The 19,698-nt window shown below is 31.1% G+C and overlaps 1 protein-coding gene across 2 annotated transcripts in view; it reads right to left on the bottom strand.

The window, feature by feature from the left end:
- The window catches only part of LOC114326748 (myc box-dependent-interacting protein 1), a 288,862-nt gene that overhangs the window by 35,104 nt on the left and 234,060 nt on the right, over positions 1–19,698 (bottom strand). For both annotated transcript variants that reach the window (XM_028275178.2, XM_028275179.2), the window contains exon 5: positions 19,392–19,557. In XM_028275178.2, coding sequence (XP_028130979.1) covers positions 19,392–19,557 — 166 coding nt within the window. The remainder of the gene's footprint in view (positions 1–19,391; positions 19,558–19,698) is intronic.

The following is a 19,698-nucleotide window of genomic DNA, read 5'->3' as shown; positions in this document are numbered from 1 at the left end:
TACAAGTGTGAATGTAAAGTGTTCAATATCCAAGCGAGTGCCATGCATTTTCGTTCACTAGTAACATCATTCCTTCTAGAATATGTTTTCGTTAGATTTATTTGAATTTGTATCATAAAAAGTATTAATAACGCTGCTGTGTAGTCAAAAATCTACATGATACTACAAAAATTGTGTTCAATAGCATAATGTACAGAGATTAAAAAAAAAAACAGTAAAATCCTGTATAAAAGGTATATTTAAAATCCCTCAAAAGGGCCACATCAAAATCACAACATAACTAGTTTTCGACTAATTTACCAGTCATCATCAGTGCTTACGTGCAATGTAGGTACATGCTAACCACCAAGATATTGTTTAACAAAAATATGTGGGTCAAAGCCCAGTAAAAGTTGTCCGTCAAGGAAACATTGGTTTAAAATAATCTGCCCCAGGTAACATCTGAGCTGTGGATTTGACTTGTTCACATGTTTTACTGGGCTTTGACCCACATATTTTTGTTAAATAATATCTTGGTGGTTAGCATGTACATTGCACGTAAGGACTGATGATGACTGATAAACCAGTCGAAAACTAGTTATATTGTGATTTTGATGTGGCCCTTTTGAGGGATTTTAAATATACCTTTTATACAGGATTTTACTGTTTTTTGTATTAAATGGTATACAGCCAACTACAGGAAAACTTTTTCCTTGTGGATTTGTACAGAGATTTGTTCGATTATTAATGATTAAGAGCATTATTATACAATTATAATTGTTTTTTCAAGACTGTCTTTTTTTCTAGTAAATGGTTCTTCGGTATTTAGCAGAACCTACTATCTAACCTAACCTAACGCTTCTTTCTATATTTATTTTTAAAATTAAATTTCAATTTACATAAACTTAATTAATTTAATAAATTAAAATTAATTTACGTATTTAAAGCGTGGTTTAAAATCTTATTTGATTGTCCTTATGATTAGTTATATTAATGTCACATAATTTTTTTCTTTGGGGGCTGTAGAGAACAGTAAGTTACATTATGCCATTAGATCTTCTCCGTGATCAAATTTCTGTAGTAGTAGATATAAAAATAAAACTCCAAACTATTTTATACCAATGCAGCGTTAAATAATACTTTTTAAAAATATGCTATTAAATTATTTATCAATGTCATGAAGTCCGCAAACGTGTCAAATGCTACCAATGTCATGAGATGGTTGTTTGAATTACAGTTCATAAATTACCTTTTATTTGAAAAAAAAAACAAAATATACTACGTTAAATAAAGACAATGTTTTACAAAGACAGGCTTTTTTGTTATCTTGAAAAAAACAAGTCATCTTTACTCTAGTCCGATTTGGTATCAAATCAAATGCCAAATTGAAATTTGGCGCCATTTGCAAAACTTATAGCGTCTTCCAATATAGTGATACGTATGCCCCATTTTTTATATACAGTCCCTGGCCATATTATTATGACCACCTATGAATTTTTATAAAAATCAACTATTCCACTAGGTACGTTTTGTTTAAAATATGATTTTTAAATTTAATTTTGTTATGTCATATTAATGCAACATTAACTATATTATATTTAATAATAAACACCAATAAAACATTTGAAAATATTACATGTTTATATACTTTTTAATAATTTGTTGAACTTCTGACCTTAATCAGATGGAAAATATTTGGGAGCTTTTAAAACGAGAAATTTCCGATGAAAAGGTCACTAACGAAATTGTTTTGATTAAAGGACTAACATATCATTGAAACCACAATGACAAATTGAAGCAAAAAAAATTTAACTGCATTCAAAGTATGCCAATACTGATACAAGCGGTAATCAAAGTTAAAGGTGGCTCAACAAAATATTGAAAAAAAATATATGATATTTATCAATATATGTATTAAATATAATACATTTAATAATAAACAGCAATAAACCATTTGGAAATATCACATATTTCTATTTTTTTAATATTTTGCTGAATTTTTGCTCTATCTTAGATTACCGCTAATACCCGAATTGGCATACTTTGAATCCAGTTAAATTTTTTTTGCTTAAATTTGTCACTTTGATTTTGGTTTCAACGATATATTAGTTCTTTAATCAAAACAATTCCGTTAGTGACCTTTTCATTGGAAATTTCTCGTTTTAAAAGCTCCCAAATATTTTCCAGCTAATTAAGGTCAGAAGTTCAACAAGATATTAAAAAAATATAAATATGTAATATTTTCAAATATTTTATTGCTGTTTAACATTGCATAACAAAATAAAATTTAAAAATCATATTTTAAACAAAACGTACCTAGTGGAATAGTTGATTTTTGTATAAATTCATAGGTGGTCATAATAATATGGCCACGGACTGTAATCCGATTAGAATACCAATAGAACCGAGAAGTACTGACCACTATCAAATCTCAAAAGTTATAATAATTCGGACATATTATGCGAAATGAAACCAGATATACCCTCTTATAAGCCATATTACAAGAAAAAATCTTTGGGAAACGGGGTCAGGAAGAAGAACATCCTGGTTGAAGAACCTCAGAAGCTGGTTCAACACAACATCTGTGCAGCTTTTCCGCGGTGCTACAGATAGGATAAAGATTGCCATGATAATAGGCACATCAAGAAGAAGAAGTATACCAATAGTTACATATGCGAGCGGTATTACAAATAAATATTAAAGTAAATTAAATGCTATCAAAATGAATGTATTGAGGAACATAACACACAACATCAGGAAAGACAGAATCAGAAATGATCAAATAAAAAAACAACTATAAAGAGAATATTAGAAACTAACAGAGTAAAGAAACGAAAGAGAGGACGGCCATGAAAAAACTGGATACATGAAATTATAAAAGCAGGTAAAGCCAGAGGGATCAACTTTACAGAAATGAAAATAATATCGAGACACAAAAAAGAATGGAAGAAGAAAATAGACACCAACACAACAAAACATTTAACACCCCAGCTATGTTTGATTCATCATCTTAATATATCCCAATAAAAGTGAGTTTTTAGCTCCAAATATTGATATTTACTACTTCCATAAAATTTTCATGTGCGACTTTTTTCATGTACAATCTGTTTTTTTTAGGTTCTTGATAATTACTACTTTTTTTACTCTTCTTTCAAAATAGTATCTTTCTGTTTAATCTAACGTTTGTTTTAATGAAAACGTTTGTTTTCTATACTTCCACAAAATTTATTACAACTATGTGACTACAGCTGTTTCGGCAGAGTGCCTTTCTCTAAAGTGATTTAGATTACTATGGGTTTGTCTTTTTAAAGTCTTTAACTGAAGAGGTTGAGGAGTGGGGAGCTGTTTGTCTCGAGTTGGTCATTCAGAATTATATCTGTATTTTTCAATTTATTAATTTCCATAGATTCAAATAAAGATAGTTTAAGGCCTTTATTTTGAATATGCAGAATTTGAAACTGTTCATTAAAAGAATGATTATGATCTAGAAGGTGAAGTGCGTATGTTGAAGTGTCTGTTTTTCTATTGTTGAAAGCCCTTTTGTGTTCTGCTATCCGTTTGTTAAAGGTTCTGCCAGTTTGACCAATGTAAGTTTTCGGACAGTCACCACAAGTTAGTTTGTAAACATCACTCTGTAGTTGTTTTCTCTTTCGGCTCTTATTGTTCTTAATACGAGGCGTGTTTTTTAAGTAAGTACCGTTTTGGAATTAGAAAAAGAGCTGCAAAGATATGGCAATAATTTTATTTTTACATGAAAGCTTAATCTACTTAGTCTACTTTTCACACCTTAATCTACTTTTCTACATAATTTCCGTGAATATTGAGGCACTTGTCATAACGTGGCACCAGTTTTTGAATACCCTCCTGATAAAATTCTGCCGCCTGACTTGTTAACCACTGCATCACAAATTCCGGTAATTCAAGTTCTCGGTCACAATGCGATACAAAACACTACGAGAATACTGAGGAAAGCAGTCGGACAATGATGAAATTGTAAAGCGTCTGTTTTCTCTCACCTTTTCGTCCACTTTCTGCACCAAATTTTCATTAACGACCGAAGGACGCCCACTCCGTTCTTCATCATGCACATTTGTGCGGCCATCTTTAAATGCTCTCACCCATTTCCTTACCATTCCATCACTCATAATGTTTTGTCAGTAAACTTCAATGATCTCACGATGAATATCGATCGGTTTTACGCCTTTAGCACTAAGAAATCGTATAACAGCCCGTACTTCACAATCAGCGGCACTCACGATTGTTGAAGGCATCTTAAACACTGGAGTAAACAAGTATACAATGAAGAATCAGACTGTAATGGCGTCAGTGTGCGTAGACAAGAGATGTAGGTAACCAGCGCTCATGCGCGGAACGCCGACCGTAGCGCTGCGGCGGCGGAATCGCAAAACGGTACTTACATAAAAAACACGCCTCGTATATTTGCTAAAGTTGTTGTTAGTTCTGAAAGCTGGTGTTATTCCTTTCTTTTTTATGTATCTGGCTATTTTTGTTGTTATCTTGCCAGTATATGTGATAGAGCAGAAGGTACTGGGTTCTTTCTGTGGTGGTGGATAGACTAATTTCAGAGATTTTTTATGGAGTTTTTGGTTTAAAATTTAATTAATTGTTTGTTCGTTATAGCCATTGTTTACTGCTATTTGTTTAATGATGTTCAGTTCTATTTCGAAGTTATTTTTTGACATGGGAATTTCTGTCAGTCTATGTATCATGCTATGCTTGTAAATACACTTTCTGTATAACCTGACAAAAAATCAAAATTGCATCTTTTGTACCAATGCACCACACATAATAATTTTTTAATATAAATTGACTAAAGCTACTTTACTAAAGCTTTAGCTTTTGTCACTACTTCTTTCGCTTCCTTTTTGACGATCATATGGTTTCTAATATCTGTGTCCGATCTATTTTCTTGCCATTGTGTACATAATTTTCTCTCCCCTTTTGTTTTTTCTTGAACTTCGTTTGACCACCACCAGGTCTTTTTATTCTCAAACTGCTTTTCTCATGTTATACTGCTTTTTTACTCACTTTTGAAAATAAACTGTATAACATGACAAAAAAACCAAATTGCATCTGTTGTACCAATAAACCACACCTCATCAATAACTGAGCAAAGCAACTGTTCTTTTTTTAATATAAATTGACTAAAGCTAGTGCTAATAATTAGACTTCCGATATAATTATACACAGTCAATATTAACTTATCCCCTTAAAAGGAATTTCAAATTAAATTTAATGTTTTCATAATCAGATAACGGCTCGCTAATCACTGGGAAGGCTAATCTCTTCGAATGTAAGTCAGGATAATTTTTTGAAGCGCTCAACTATCAATTTCTTGTAATATTTATCCAATTATAAGAGTATACGGTAGAGAGAGAAGAGAGGTATTCTTTTATTATATAAATTACTTAAAACAGTTTGTTGATTTACAGATTTGGTAGAAAAAACTGTAATTTAATACAATCTACGAGATAAGATCTTCAGTCAGAGTAGAACTCGTTACATTAAAGAAACAAGATGGTACAGTATTTTATGATAGATTGTTTTGAATTGTAATTCATGTCTTGTAGTTTCTTTTTCAATTCCCGTTTTTTTCTTGTTTTTTAAGATTCTCACAGCTGTTTCTTTTCAAAACTAATTTCTTATTCTCTGATTCAAAAATTAATGTAAATTGTCGAACAATTTTTTATACAGTCACCGAAGAAAATTAAAAAACCATACTGCCTGCCAATACTAAAAATAAGAAGTCAACAACAAGAATATACCTACAATAGCTGATAAGTAAATCTGAGACACACGTCTTCAACCATATGCAATACAAATGTAACAAACAGCAATTTTAACTATTTAGAATGGGAAATAAGCCACAATATTATTAAAAAATGATTTTTATTAACGTTTCGACGCCCAAATCGGGTGCCGTTGTCAAAATACAAAATACTATTAATATAAACAAAAATGTTGTTGCTTAGTAAAAAAATTCTTCTAATTTGACAACGGCACCCGATTTGGGCGTCGAAACGTTAATAAAAATCATTTTTTAATAATATTGTGGCTTATTTCCCATTCTAAATAGTTAAAATTGAAAAAATGCCACAAGAAAATAGCTTCAGAACAACATTAACAAACAGCACACGATGAATTCGAGGTAAACAAAAAAAACTTCGAAAATCAGTTCAAAAATTACGTAGAGGGCACTCAAAGATATTGATAGCGGATATCGCTACATTGTCTTGAGATTTGACCACAATATCAGCTCCAACGGTTTTCTGAATAATTAGGTAACTAGACAGATTCAAAAGAACGCACAATCATTATTGTATTGGGTAATATTACAAAAAAATTAATTAGAAGCAACATTTACGGGTTTTATGACTAAAATATTCATGTGAAAAGTCAAGAAAAAAAAGAAGAAATTAATGTAGATTATACTTTAAATTTTGACGATTTTGGATGTTTTGTAGAGCCAGTGATGATAATGAATACAAAATCAAAGGTAAGCTAACTAAAAATATAACCATATAAAGAAACTAAAATATAACAATCCAAATATACTAATTATTAATATATTATTATCACCACGTACAAATAAATTGCCGATTAAATAATTGAATTGTTGAAAAAACATTTATTTATAAACTGTAATTCATAACAACCTTATTTAGTCCAGGGAAATGAGCAAAAATACAGTGTTTTTTGACACTCACTGTAATTTCAAATTGTTTTAGGTTCTATATGCATAGAATATACAATAATAAAAGCTATGCAAATTCGTCCAAATGGTTTTCGTATATTTTTATTTATTAACAATTTCAGTGAAAATGTGAACATTACATTTAATCAAAAAACTGAAAACGAAATCGGTTAATTTATCGAAAAACCTTTAAAATGAGCTGTAGTAAAAATTTTATGGTGTATTTATTTATGAACAATCGTTAAAAAGAGGTAAACATTTTAAAACGGAATATTGTTACCAACTTTTGCAGAAATAATTTTACAACTTTTAATTTTACATCAAGTTTTTATAGTGAACAATATGTAATAAAAATGTCGAAAAAAAAAAAGATTCACTGAATAATTGTTGTTTATCTCATATTTGCGAAAATTAACAATTTTTTACCACATTCTAAAACAGAAAATAATAAAATTAGAAGGATTTTACGACGCTTAAATGAAAGAAGAAGAGTTTTTCTTTCAAATATAATCATAAAATCTAATGTCTAAGAAACCTAAAATTACTTTTGAACAAAGTTAATTATTCTATTATTATATTTGTTAAAATACATGATTGGCACATAACTGGCCGTTATAACCATAATTAATTTAAAAAAAAAATTTAAATTAATTTTACGTTATAGTAGGGAGGAAACTATGCTAAATCTTAGTTACTCGAGCGTTATGGGGAACTGTTGGGTTGTGAAGATTGGGTCCTAAAACCAAAAAGTAAAGTTTTCCATAAAGTGGGGACTTTCCATTTTTTTTAAATTCATTTTCAATTTCCAATAATCGTTTTTTCCAATTATAGCGCCATCTATCCATAATTCGAAAAAATGTCTCGAATAAAAGTTACTTATTTTTACGTAAAGAATCCAAATCTGCAATGAAAAATGGGGGCTCCTATTTAAGATTTTAAAGTAGCCCCCATCCCACCTGCGTGAGGGGTCGCGTTTGGTGCCATCAAAAATGGTTTCAAAAATATTGAATACGTGCATTTTTCAGTTTTTCGATCTGATGTTCATTTCGCGAGATATCGCGGGGTTCGTATTTAAAATTTTAAATTTGCCCCCACCCCTTTCCGTGAGGGGGGGGGAGGGTCGTGTATAGTAAAGTTCGATAGATTTTTGAAAAATATTGAACACGTATTTTTTAGTTTTTCGATCTGACGTTCATTTCGCCAAATATTCGCATTTTTTGTGAAACTTTGTGACTCACCCATTTCCTTACGCGCCATCAAATCGTCAGATTTTTCAAATATGCACTGTTTTGCATATACTTAACTTACCTTATCTTAATCTGACAATTTCGAGTTTTTCTAAGGATAGATTTTTTTCAGGTCCCCTTAACGCACTCCCATGTATTAAGAGCCAATATATGGTAGAGATACATTTACAGGGTACAAGGTTGCTCCCCATGGGGGTTGGGCTCCCCAACCATTACCTCACGAAATGTCTAAATAAAATGGGCGGGCATATTTTCGACGCTAAAGTACCTGAGGGTCTTAAAAGTACCCGTGTCTTGGACGCTGCCAGAAAGTAAAGTTAGGGCCGAAGGGTTGGGTCTTCCTCCTTTGGGTCTTTTAAATTTAGCGTCCAAATCATGCACATCCAACGGGTTGTATAAATTCCACTGATGTAGAGTAAGAGGTAGAATAGGATTTATTCGGTGAGACATTCTGTATAGTAACATCTGATGACATATTGATAATTTATTTACGGTACTACCGAAACTAATTACTTTCGTTTCCCGCAAAAAACAAACTGGTAATTTGTCTGTAATCCATAAACCTGTGTCTATTTACAATAACTCATGTACTAGACAGGAATATAAACTAATAGTGAATATGGAAATTTCAATAAGGTGCGTAAAACGGTCGTGTAAAGCGAAGATATTCACGAAAGGGCCAGAAAAGTTAGTGATCCGAAGTAATCTAGAACATAATCACGAGTGTGATATCAAGACGCTTAATAGACAGATTGTGCGAAGCAGTGCCAAAAGGAAGGCTAAGGATAATTTGACCGAAAGGCCGTCCAAAATCATACATAGTGCGTTGAAAGAAAATGTAGATTGCTTGAACCACATGACTGTTAAAGACGTTAATTTAATACGAAATCAAATATACAGTGAACGGCGAATGGCTCAACCGAAACTGCCCAAAAGTCAAGAAGAAACTATTGCTGCGGTAAATATTATGAATATCAAAACACTTAAAGACGAGAATTTTATATTTGCGGTTGAACCAAGTTCTAACATTTAGTTACTGTGCTCAATATTTCAAGCAAGTTTTTACCATACATGTATTTATCAACGGACATTATATACCATTGTGTTATTGTTTACTTCCCGAGAAATCGGAACAAACCTATATAAAACTATTTAATGTTTTGAAAAGCAAATGTGAAGTAATTGGTCTGAAATTCAATCCAAAAATCATTTTCTCCGATCTTGAAATTGCTATCCACAATGCTGCGCGTTTTGAATTTCCAAATGTGCACATTAAAGGGTGCCGTTTTCATCTTATGCAAGCTTGGTATCGTAATATCGGCAGTTGTGGCTTAATTCGGGAATATAAATTGGCAGACAGTGAAATATCTAAATGGCTGAAATATATTTTTGGGCTGCCATTTTTACCTTCCTCAGAAGTCGAAGAATCTTTCATATATGATTTTATGGCTATTCAACCAAAGGATGCAAAAATTGAAAAGTTTTCCGACTACTTATTGGACATTTTTGGGAATTTTATTACCTGACTTTCCATTTACATTTCAATTAGACCCAGCGTCCAAATCATGTATGCAGAAACAGGTAATTTTATTTTTCAGCGTCGAATTTTAAATTTAGCGTCCAAATCATGCACGCCCAATAAAATATATACAAAATTTAAGGTGAATCGATCAAGTAGTTTTTGAGTTACAATGTCTACCGCCTTTGAAAAAAGCAGTTTTGAGAAAAACACGTTTAAATTTTTGTCAAATTTTATTTTCAATTTCTTTTTTGTCTGTCAAATCTAAAGTGATCCACCCCGGAATATGTTTTTGGATCGCGGAGTAATTTACAAAAGAGTGTGGGAACAGCTGTTGAACGTTTCTCACTACGCTCGAGCGCGCTTGAGCTCCTGTACATCCTGAAGAGATTCAGGCCAAAAATAGACTTCGAAACAAATCCTATCTGGATTATTACTAGTTTTTAAATAAACTAACCGATTATTTTTTATTTTTTTTGATAAACTATAATAGTTTCCACTAAAAAAAATCCAAAACAGAGCCATGTTTCATGTAAATTATTAATAAATAAAAATACACGAAAAACCTCTCCATGAATTTGCATAACTTTTGTTGTTCTACCCACATAAAACTAAAACAATAAATTTTAAGTCAACTATTAACTACTACTACAGCGACTGTCTTGATAAATTTATTAAAACGATTTATCTAATTTTAATACACTCCTGGCCAAAAAAATCGGGACACCTTAAAAATGGGTCATTTGTGATGTATCGAATCTCCTAAATCTGTTGTCCGATTTTAGTGATTTTTTAGTATGTTATAGCCTTATTCTTTAAGAATCTCGATGTAGTAATACTGTTGCTGAACATGTAAATGTCATTATATACCGGGTGTAACAATAATTTATTGTGTTTTTTCCTCGAAGTTCGGAACACCCTGTCGAATATTCTAGCATTTAAAAAATATTGAAATTAAAACTCAATTGTAGCCTTAGGCTTTCTTAACATTATGTTTTTTGACTCATTCACTTATGTTGGATAATAAAAAAGTTAGGTACTTTAACAATTAGCCATGTTCTTCATCAATACAGGGTGTTTCTAAATAAGCGCGACAAACTTTAAGGGGTAATTCTGCATGAAAAAATAATGACCGTTTGATTTATGAACATATGTCTGCAAATGCTTCGTTTCCGATATACGGGATGTTGAATTTTTTCTTACACACTGACGATTTATTTATTGCTCTAAAACCGGTTGAGGTATGCAAATGAAATTTGGTAGGTTTTAAGAGGTAGTTATTTTACATTTTTTGACATACAACTAAAAATTTTATATTCACAGTTGGCGTGCATACATGGTATATGACCCGTATGCACGCCAATGGTGAATATAAAATACATAATTGTACGTCAAAAAATGTGAAATAACTACCTCTTAAAACCCACTAAATTTCATTTGCATATCTCAACCGGTTTTAGAGCAATAAATAAATCGTCAGTATCTAAGAAAAAATTCAACATCCCGTATCTCGGAAACGAAGCATTTGCAGACATAAATATGTTCATAGATCAAACGGTCATTATTTTTTCATGCAGAATTACCCCTTAAAGTTTGTCGCGCTTATTTAGAAACACCCTGTATTGATGAAGAACATGGCTAGTTGTCCAAGTACCTAACTTTTTGATTATCCGACATTGCTGAACGAGTCATAAAGCAGAATGTTAAGAAAGGCTAAGGCTACAATTGAGTTTTAATTTCAATATTTTTTAAATGCTAGAATATTCTACAGGGTGTTCCGAACTTTGAGGAAAAAACACAGTATTATTGTTACACCCGGTATACAATGACATTTATCTCTAGAGCAACACTGTTACTACATCGATATTCTTAGAGAATAAGGCTATAACATATTAAAAAAAATCACTAAATTCGGACAATAGGTTTCGGAGATTCGAGATATCAAAAATGACCCATTTTTAAGGTCCCCTGATTTTTTTGGCCAGGAGTGTAAATTGTAGTTGTTATTTGGTATTGATATTATTTTTCTTTTGACTGTATGTAAACTTTGTCCATAAAATTGTAAAAAATTTCAGAGACAATAAAGCATAATATGCTTATAGAAATAATACAAATATTATTTCTATTCTATTCTAAATCCTCATTTCTCTGGTCTATATTATTTATAACGCAAAAATCCAAACTGATGAGAATTAAAATTGTAAACTGATTAATAATGAATCATGGAACATTGTATGATAAATGCAGTAATTTTTTAGAAATTTGTACACGACAAAACAAAATCGAATCACATAGTAAGATAACGTAAAACGAACAACGTTGTACACTAAACAAATTATTTTTAACAGTTAAAAAAAGAGTAATTGCCGCTTTTACTTTTTTTGTCGTCTAAGTTAAGTAATCTGAAAAAAGTAGGTAACCGGGAAGTCATGTACTGAATAATAACCGAGGTTTCAATAGCAAAACCATGTAAGTGTAAACATTTCTGCATGACTTCCAATTTATTACATCAAAAGATACAACAGAGTTGTCGTCTTCGTAATAAAACAATTATTATAAATATATCACGTAACAGATAAAAGTCGTTTAGTGATTTTTCTTTTAATTAATTACACCACAAGAAAACAGATGAGATAATAAAAAGGTGGAAGGAAGTCAACAGAAAATCTCTTGATTATCGAAATTTGTACTCCGTCATGGATTTTTATTAATACTTAAGCAAAAACATAACTTTTTTCATTCATTTCAATATTGTGAAGAAACTACCCATTGCCGCTGAAAACATTCAATAAAGACTTTCTTGAAAATACTTGTTATTTAAAATGAGATTTTCTAAATTAAAAAAATGTTTATAGACAAGGCGAAAACGGCGGGTTCGTTAGAAAAATCGTTTTCGAGTTATAAACAATTTAAAATTGAAAAAAACGAAAAATGGCGATTTTCAAGGCTTAATAAATTGGTTAAAAGTTATTATTATGAAAGTCAGAAAGTGACTAAATCAAAGTTTAAAGCCCCCGCTACAAGATCCTGAAGAAATTTTTGTCATCATTTTATTACTAAGCTGTTATTTTTAAGTAATAATAATGAGCGCCAGCACGTATGCTCGCACTCACCATAGGCGGCCGTCTATGGTGAGTGCGAGAGAGATGCCATTCCGGCAGTCCAATGGGGCATCTTACTCGCACTCACATTTACAACCGCGTCAATACGCTCTTACGGCTTATTGTTAATAATTAAAAATAATAGCTTAGTAATAAATTAATGACACAAATTTCTTCAGGATCATGTAGGGGGGGCTTTAAACTTTAATTTAGTCACTTTTTGACTTTCATAATAATAATTTTCAACTGAGTTATTAAGTCTTAAAAATGGCCATTTTTGCGTTTTTTAAATTTTATATTGGTTATAACGCGAAAACCATCAACTTTAGAGAAAAATTACAAGAGCCCTTTTTTGTCCAGAATGGTCTAAAAAACCTAAAAAAAAATTGTCCAGACCAAAAATAATAATTTTTGCAATTTGATTAAAAAATTGTTAAAAAAATTTGGACCACTTTTCTCTTGGGCGACTTCCTGAACCCTATTCTGGAGTGTATTACAAATGTATTATTATGCAAAAAAATCTCATGGGAATATTTTTTCCAACGAACCCGCCGTTTTCGCCTTGTCTATTATAAATAAAAAAATCTTTGCAAATTAAACCCGAAAGTAAGCATTTTTTTAAATTCCAACAAGAAAAGTTTCAGATTTAAATAACTATTTACCATTTTAATTTTATTATAATGGTGAATTCTGCATCTGAGACTTTTCAATTCAGTTCATTCAGTTCATTTTTTAAATTGTACAAAAATATTTAAAACAAATTTCATAATGCGAGTTTTTATATACAGTGAGGACGTTTGAGTTGGAATAAATTCATTATCTCGAGAACGGCTTAATCTGAAGAAAAATCCTGAGACAGGTTAATTTTTATTTTTGAATTATGACTTTTTGGCATATATGTCATACTAGTCACGTCATGCGTCTGGGCGTGATTACGTAATCGATGATTTTTTAAATGAGAGTAGGGGTCGTGTGATAGCTCATTTGAAAGGTTACTCAATTCTCTATTCAGCAATATAAACATTAACATAATTATTTATACAGGAAGGCCAAAAACATTTTTTTTTGTTTAAATTAATTGACACAAAAAGAAGAATTTAAGCAACTTTTTTAGTTCAAAATACCTTTTACTGCAGTCAGAAAACAGGTAAAAATGTTTATTTCACAAATAAAGATTGCTTTTAGCTTAAATTCAATGTTCAAACTGCTAAGAGACAGGTGGGTGGCAGCTTTAACATTGAATTTAAGCGAAAACAATATTTATTTGTCAAATAAACATTTCCTTCTGTTTTCTGACAGCACTAAAATGTATTTTCAATTAAATGAATTACATACATTCTTCATTTTGTCTCAATTAATTTGAGTCAAAATTAATTTTTTTGGATACCCTGTATAAACAATTATGTTCACATTTATACTATTGAATAGAGAATTAAATAACCTTTCAAATGAGCTATGACACAACCCCTTCACTCATTTAAAAAAATCATCGATTATGTTATCACGCCCAGATGGATGACGTCACTAGTATGGCATATATGCCAAAAAGTCATAATTTAAAAATAAAAATCGACCTATCTCGGGATTTCTCTCCAAATGCGACCATTCTCGGTCCGATAATGAATTTATTCCAACTCAAACGTCCTCACTGTATGTGCAAAAGATGGGTCCGATCGGTAAAGTAGATTTTAAACAAATTGATTTGCTTATCCCATTTTACAAAAAACGGTCATTTTTTTTATTTTTCAAGTGACTTTGTCAATACTTAAAAGGGGATTTTTGGTCTCATTCTCTTCGTAAGATCACAAATTTTTATGTTTTTAAAATAGTTATTTTCCTAACAAGTGCAGAAAGTCATACTTTTCCGCACACGACTTTTGCCTACAGTTTGCCGAACGACGCAAAGCGGGAGTTCGGCAAACAGTCGAGTGCGGAAAAGAGACTTTCTGCAAGAGTTAGGAACAATATTTTTTCTATGAGTCTTTAAAAAATGACCAAATCTTAATCAATTAATTTAATTAATATGAAAATACATACACGAATTAATTCTTTGACAAGGTTGTCAAAACCAAACTTTCAATATAATTAGTTAGCATGACGACGATCTTGGTTTCCATGACGATGATTCAAAACGACTGTTATTGTCTACCGATTTGACTTTCGAATATTATTTCAAAATAATTTTATTTTATCGAATTGTCGCGTTAATTTCATTAAAACAGGATCACAATAAGATACATTTTAAATAAAATAGTAAATAATATCTAAATATTAGTTTATTGCATGTATTATAATTATTTTAAGGCCATATTAAAATATCTACATGCGTGCGGAAAAGTAAAACGCGTGCGGAAAAGTAAAACGCGTGCGGAAAGGTAAAACGCGTGCGCGAAAGTAGACATTTTTGCACGCTCGTAGAAAAAAGTATATTAATTTTGAATAATTGTTTACTTTCTAATAACTTATGCAGAATGAAGTACCAAAACAATTTAATTATCAGCCCCGTTTTTATCTTTACAAAAAAAAAACAAAATACACCAAATGGTAAACCAAAAGAAACATCACCGACGACGCATGGAGGTTGGAATTTCTTTCAGCTTATGAAAACTGCAAACGGAACTTCAAAACGGAGCACGCTTGAAAAACTGCAATATCTCGGGTTCTACGTAACTTAAAACCTTTTTTTTTGGAGCAGCCATCTAACAACAACCAACTTTTTTCTCTTCTTCTTTTTGTATAGACATAAATCTACCTGTTTTTTCAATGTGCCTCTAGTAAGTTGTCGTTCCATCGTTTTCGTGGTCTTCCCACTGATCGTCTTCCTATTGGGGAACCGTCTCTCGCTGTCCTGACTACCCTATTTGCTGTCATTCGGCTTATGTGGTCATTCCATTCTATTTCTGTTTCTTACCCAATTATTAATGTTGTCCACCTTGCCTCTTCATCCGTATATCTGTACTTCTAGCTCTGTCCCATAGAGTCTTACCATCGATTTTTCGAAGGGTTTTCATCTCCGCTGTTTCGAGCAATCTTTTTGTCCTCTCTGTGTCGGGTCGTGTTTCTGCCGCATATGTCATTATTAGTCTGATGACTGTTTTGTAAATTCTGCCTTTCATTTTTCCGATATGTTTATTTCTTCATATTGTGTCATTCAGACAACCTGCGGCTCTGTTTGCTCTATTCACTTGATCTTCCACCTCTGTTTCGAGCCTTCCGTAGCTAGATAGTGTGATGCCTAGATACTTTAACTCCATCACTTGTTCTATTATCAGACCCTCTAGCTCCAATTTACATCTTATTGGATTTGCTGTTATAACCATGCATTTTGTCTTTTTTGGGGAAATTAACATGTTAAATTTTCTGGCGGTTATGTTAAATTGGTGCAGCATACGTTGTAGATCATCTTCACTTTGAGAGATTAGTATTGTATCGTCTGCATACAAGATTATTTTAAGTTGCTTTCCTCCCATTTGGTATCCTTTTTTAGTTCTTACTTTTTTTATTATTTCATCCATGATCAGGTTGAGCAATAAAGGACTCAAGGAATCCCCCTGTCTTATCCCATTGCCGGCTTCAATTGGGTCAGTTAGTTCATCTTCTACTTTTATTGTGTTGTGCTGGTAGATGTTTTCGATCGTTTTAATTAATCCTAGACGTGCATCTCTTGAGTATAACAAATGGACAACGTCCTTTAATTTGACCCTGTCAAATACTTTCTTAAAGTCGACGAAACATAAATATGGCGGTTTGTTGTATTCTAACGATTTCTCTTGAACTTGCCTCATTATAAATATAGCGTTAGGGCATGATCTTCCCGACCTAAAACCTTGTTTTTCTTCTGCTAATGTTATAACTTCATTCAATTTGTTTATCACTTTGGTTGTTAATTTTAATGATGTGTTTAATAAGTTAATTCCTCTGTAATTCTCTGGCTCCGATTTGTCTACTTTTGTGAAGAGACGTATTAGGATGCTTGATCCCCATTCTTGTGGTATTCTGTATTGTTCTATTATTTTTTGTATTAGTTTAACTTTTTTCTCACATAGGATGAACATATAGAATTGTTCAGAAACTACTTTCGATCCGTCCCATCTTTTGCACTTTACTTATACAGGGTGAGCCATGAGGAACTGTACATACTCCTACCTCATATAGAGGCTCATATGGGGAATAACAAATGACCATTAAAAAGTGTCTGCTCCCATTGTTTAATAATATACAGGGTGAGTTTCGCATTTTGACAGAAATTTGTATTCGTCATAATTTTTGAACGGTCAGATCGATGTGTCTCTTATTTTGGCCAATCGTTACACTATTACCACCTAATCAACTAATTTATTCAAACTAGAAAAAAATCAGGTCCAGCTTTAAAAAAATTAGTTCGTTCGGGTCTTAGAAAAAATTTCACCCTGTATACGCTTTTTGAAAACTCTAATATGAATTTTACAAATTAGACAAATAGGCAATTAAAATGGCATATTTATTTTTTTCCGCACACGATTACTTAATTTTTTATAAAAAAATAAAATTTCACTATGAATTAAAAGTTTGGTAAAGTGAACCATAGATTTAAAAAAAATAACTTTTATTACAAAAATTAATTTTTTTTTGCACAAATAAGTAATTTATGTTACCATCCAATTAACTGATTTATTCAAAGTAGAGAAAAATCAGGTCCGGATTTAAAAAATTAGTTCGTTTTGGTCTTAGAAAAAATTTCACCCTGTATACGCTTTTTGAAAACTCTAATATAAATTTTACAAATAAGACAAATAGGCAATTAAAATGGCATATTTATTTTTTTCCCCACACGATTACTTAATTTTTTATTAAAAAATCAAATTTGTTAAAATCGGAATTTTAACCTAAAAATGAAAAAAAAAATGAACTCACGGTTTAACTCGCTACAACTCTGTTCCATTTTAATATTTTTTTTCTGAAATTTTTACAGCACATACCTCTTACCATTGTGAAGACTATGAAAATTGTTGTAGACTTTCAGCCTTCTTCTTGTAAAAGCTGCAAACTTGTAAATCGCAAAAATTAGGTGGAAAAATTTATTTATCAATTTGATCACGTCTGTGTTAAACTATAGAGTCCAAAAGAAGTGTTATGGGAAGTTTTAGATCTAGACGTGTTATAGAAAAAAAAAATGGTAAAACTTTTAATTTTAAGAAAAACGTTGTTTTTGTAAATTAATTTTTGTAAAAAAAGTTAATTTTTTTAAATCTATGCAAAAACTTTGCCAAACTTTTTATGCATAGTCAAATTTGATTTTTTTAATAAAAAAATAAGTAATCGTGTGGGGAAAAAATAAATATGCCATTTTAATTGCCTATTTGTCTTATTTGTAAAATTAATATTAGAGTTTTCAAAAAAACGTATACAAGGTGAAATTTTTTCTAAGACCCAAACAAACTAATTTTTTAAATCCGGGCCTGATTTTTTTCTAGTTTGAATAAATCAGTTGATTGGGTGATAACATAAATTAAATATTTGTTAAAAAAAAATTCATTTTTGTAATAAAAGTTATTTTTTTTAAATCTATGGTTCACTTTTACCAAACTTTTAATTATTCATAGTCAAATTTGATTTTTTTTTTTATAAAAAATTAAGTCATCGCGCGGGGAAAAAAATAAATATGCCATTTTAATTGCCTATTTGTCTAATTTGTAAAAATCATATTAGAGTTTTCAAAAAGTGTATACAGAGTGAAATTTTTTCTAAGACCAAAATGAACTTATTTTTTAAATCCGGACCTGATTTTTTTCTTGTTTGAATAAATCAGTCGATTGGTGGTAACATAAATTTAATATTTGTTAAAAAAAAAATAATTTTGGTAAAAAAGTTAATTTTGTAAATCTATGGTTCACTTTACCAAACTTTTAATTCATAATCAAATTTGATTTTTTTATAAAAAATTAAGCAATCGTGTGCGGAAAAAAATTAATATGTTATTTTAATTGCCTATTTGTCTAATTTGTAAAATTCATATTAGAGTTTTCAAAAAGCTTATACAGGGTGAAATTTTTTCTAAGACCCAAACGAACTACGTTTTTTAAAGTCGGACCTGATTTTTTTCTAGTTTGAATAAATCAGTTGATTAGGTGGCAATAGTGTAACGATTGACCAAAATAAGAGACACATCGATCTGACCGTTCAAAAATTATGACGAATACAAATTTCTGTCAAAATGCGAAACTCGCCCTGTATATTATTAAACAATGGGAGCAGACACTTTTTAATGGTCATTTGTTATTCCACATAGGGGCCTCTATACGAGGTAGGAGTATGTACAGTTCCTCATGACTCACCCTGTATTAACTACATGAAGATTCACATTGTGAAATGTGTTAAATAAATCTTAATCTATTGTTTATTTTAATGCTTATAAAAAATTGAAAAATGCTTACCTTCGGGTTTTATTTGCAATAACTTTTTTGTTTATAAACATTTTTTATTTTAGAAAATCTCATTTTAAATAGCAAGTATTTTCAAGGATATACGAGTATTTCAATATCAATCTATTGAACGTTTTCATCTGCGATGCGTAGTTTTTTCACAATTTTGAAATGAATGAAAAGTCACTTTTTTTCCTTAAATGTTATAAAAAAAAACATGACGAAGCCAAAAATTTTGATAATACCCACGAGTACGTCTTTTCTATCGACCTCCCTAAGATATTCCAGTTGAAAAATAGCGCTCAGTAGTTTTTCGATTTTGAAAGTACTTTTAATTAATTGTATTGTAAATTGTAACTCAATATTCTAACTATAAATAACATTGTTAGCGACAATAAAAAGTAACTAAAGATCGTTTTGAACACTTACCTCTATTCGAGTTGACTGGGGAAGTATTGTTGATGATAATATCTTTAGTTTTAGGAAGGCTAGTCGGGCGAGGAAGACTGGCTCCGTTGGTTTTCTTTACGCTGTAGGACCCCCTTTGACTGTCTGTTGCTAATTTGTCTACGATGGCTTCGAGTTCTCCCATTACCTGCACGCACAAAACAAGTTGTAAATATGTGGACAAGGTAGTCTGCTGAACTGGAGGAATTAATCATTACATAGTGAACTGGTGTCTAAAAAAGAAGCTCCCCTGAAGCCTTCCGAAACTAAATTGGTAGCCTTCAAAAAT

Source organism: Diabrotica virgifera, chromosome 2 (assembly GCF_917563875.1).
Source record: "Diabrotica virgifera virgifera chromosome 2, PGI_DIABVI_V3a".
Lineage (NCBI taxonomy): Eukaryota > Metazoa > Arthropoda > Insecta > Coleoptera > Chrysomelidae > Diabrotica > Diabrotica virgifera.
Note: the sequence above shows the minus strand (reverse complement) of the source record. Positions and strands in the feature narration are given on the sequence as shown.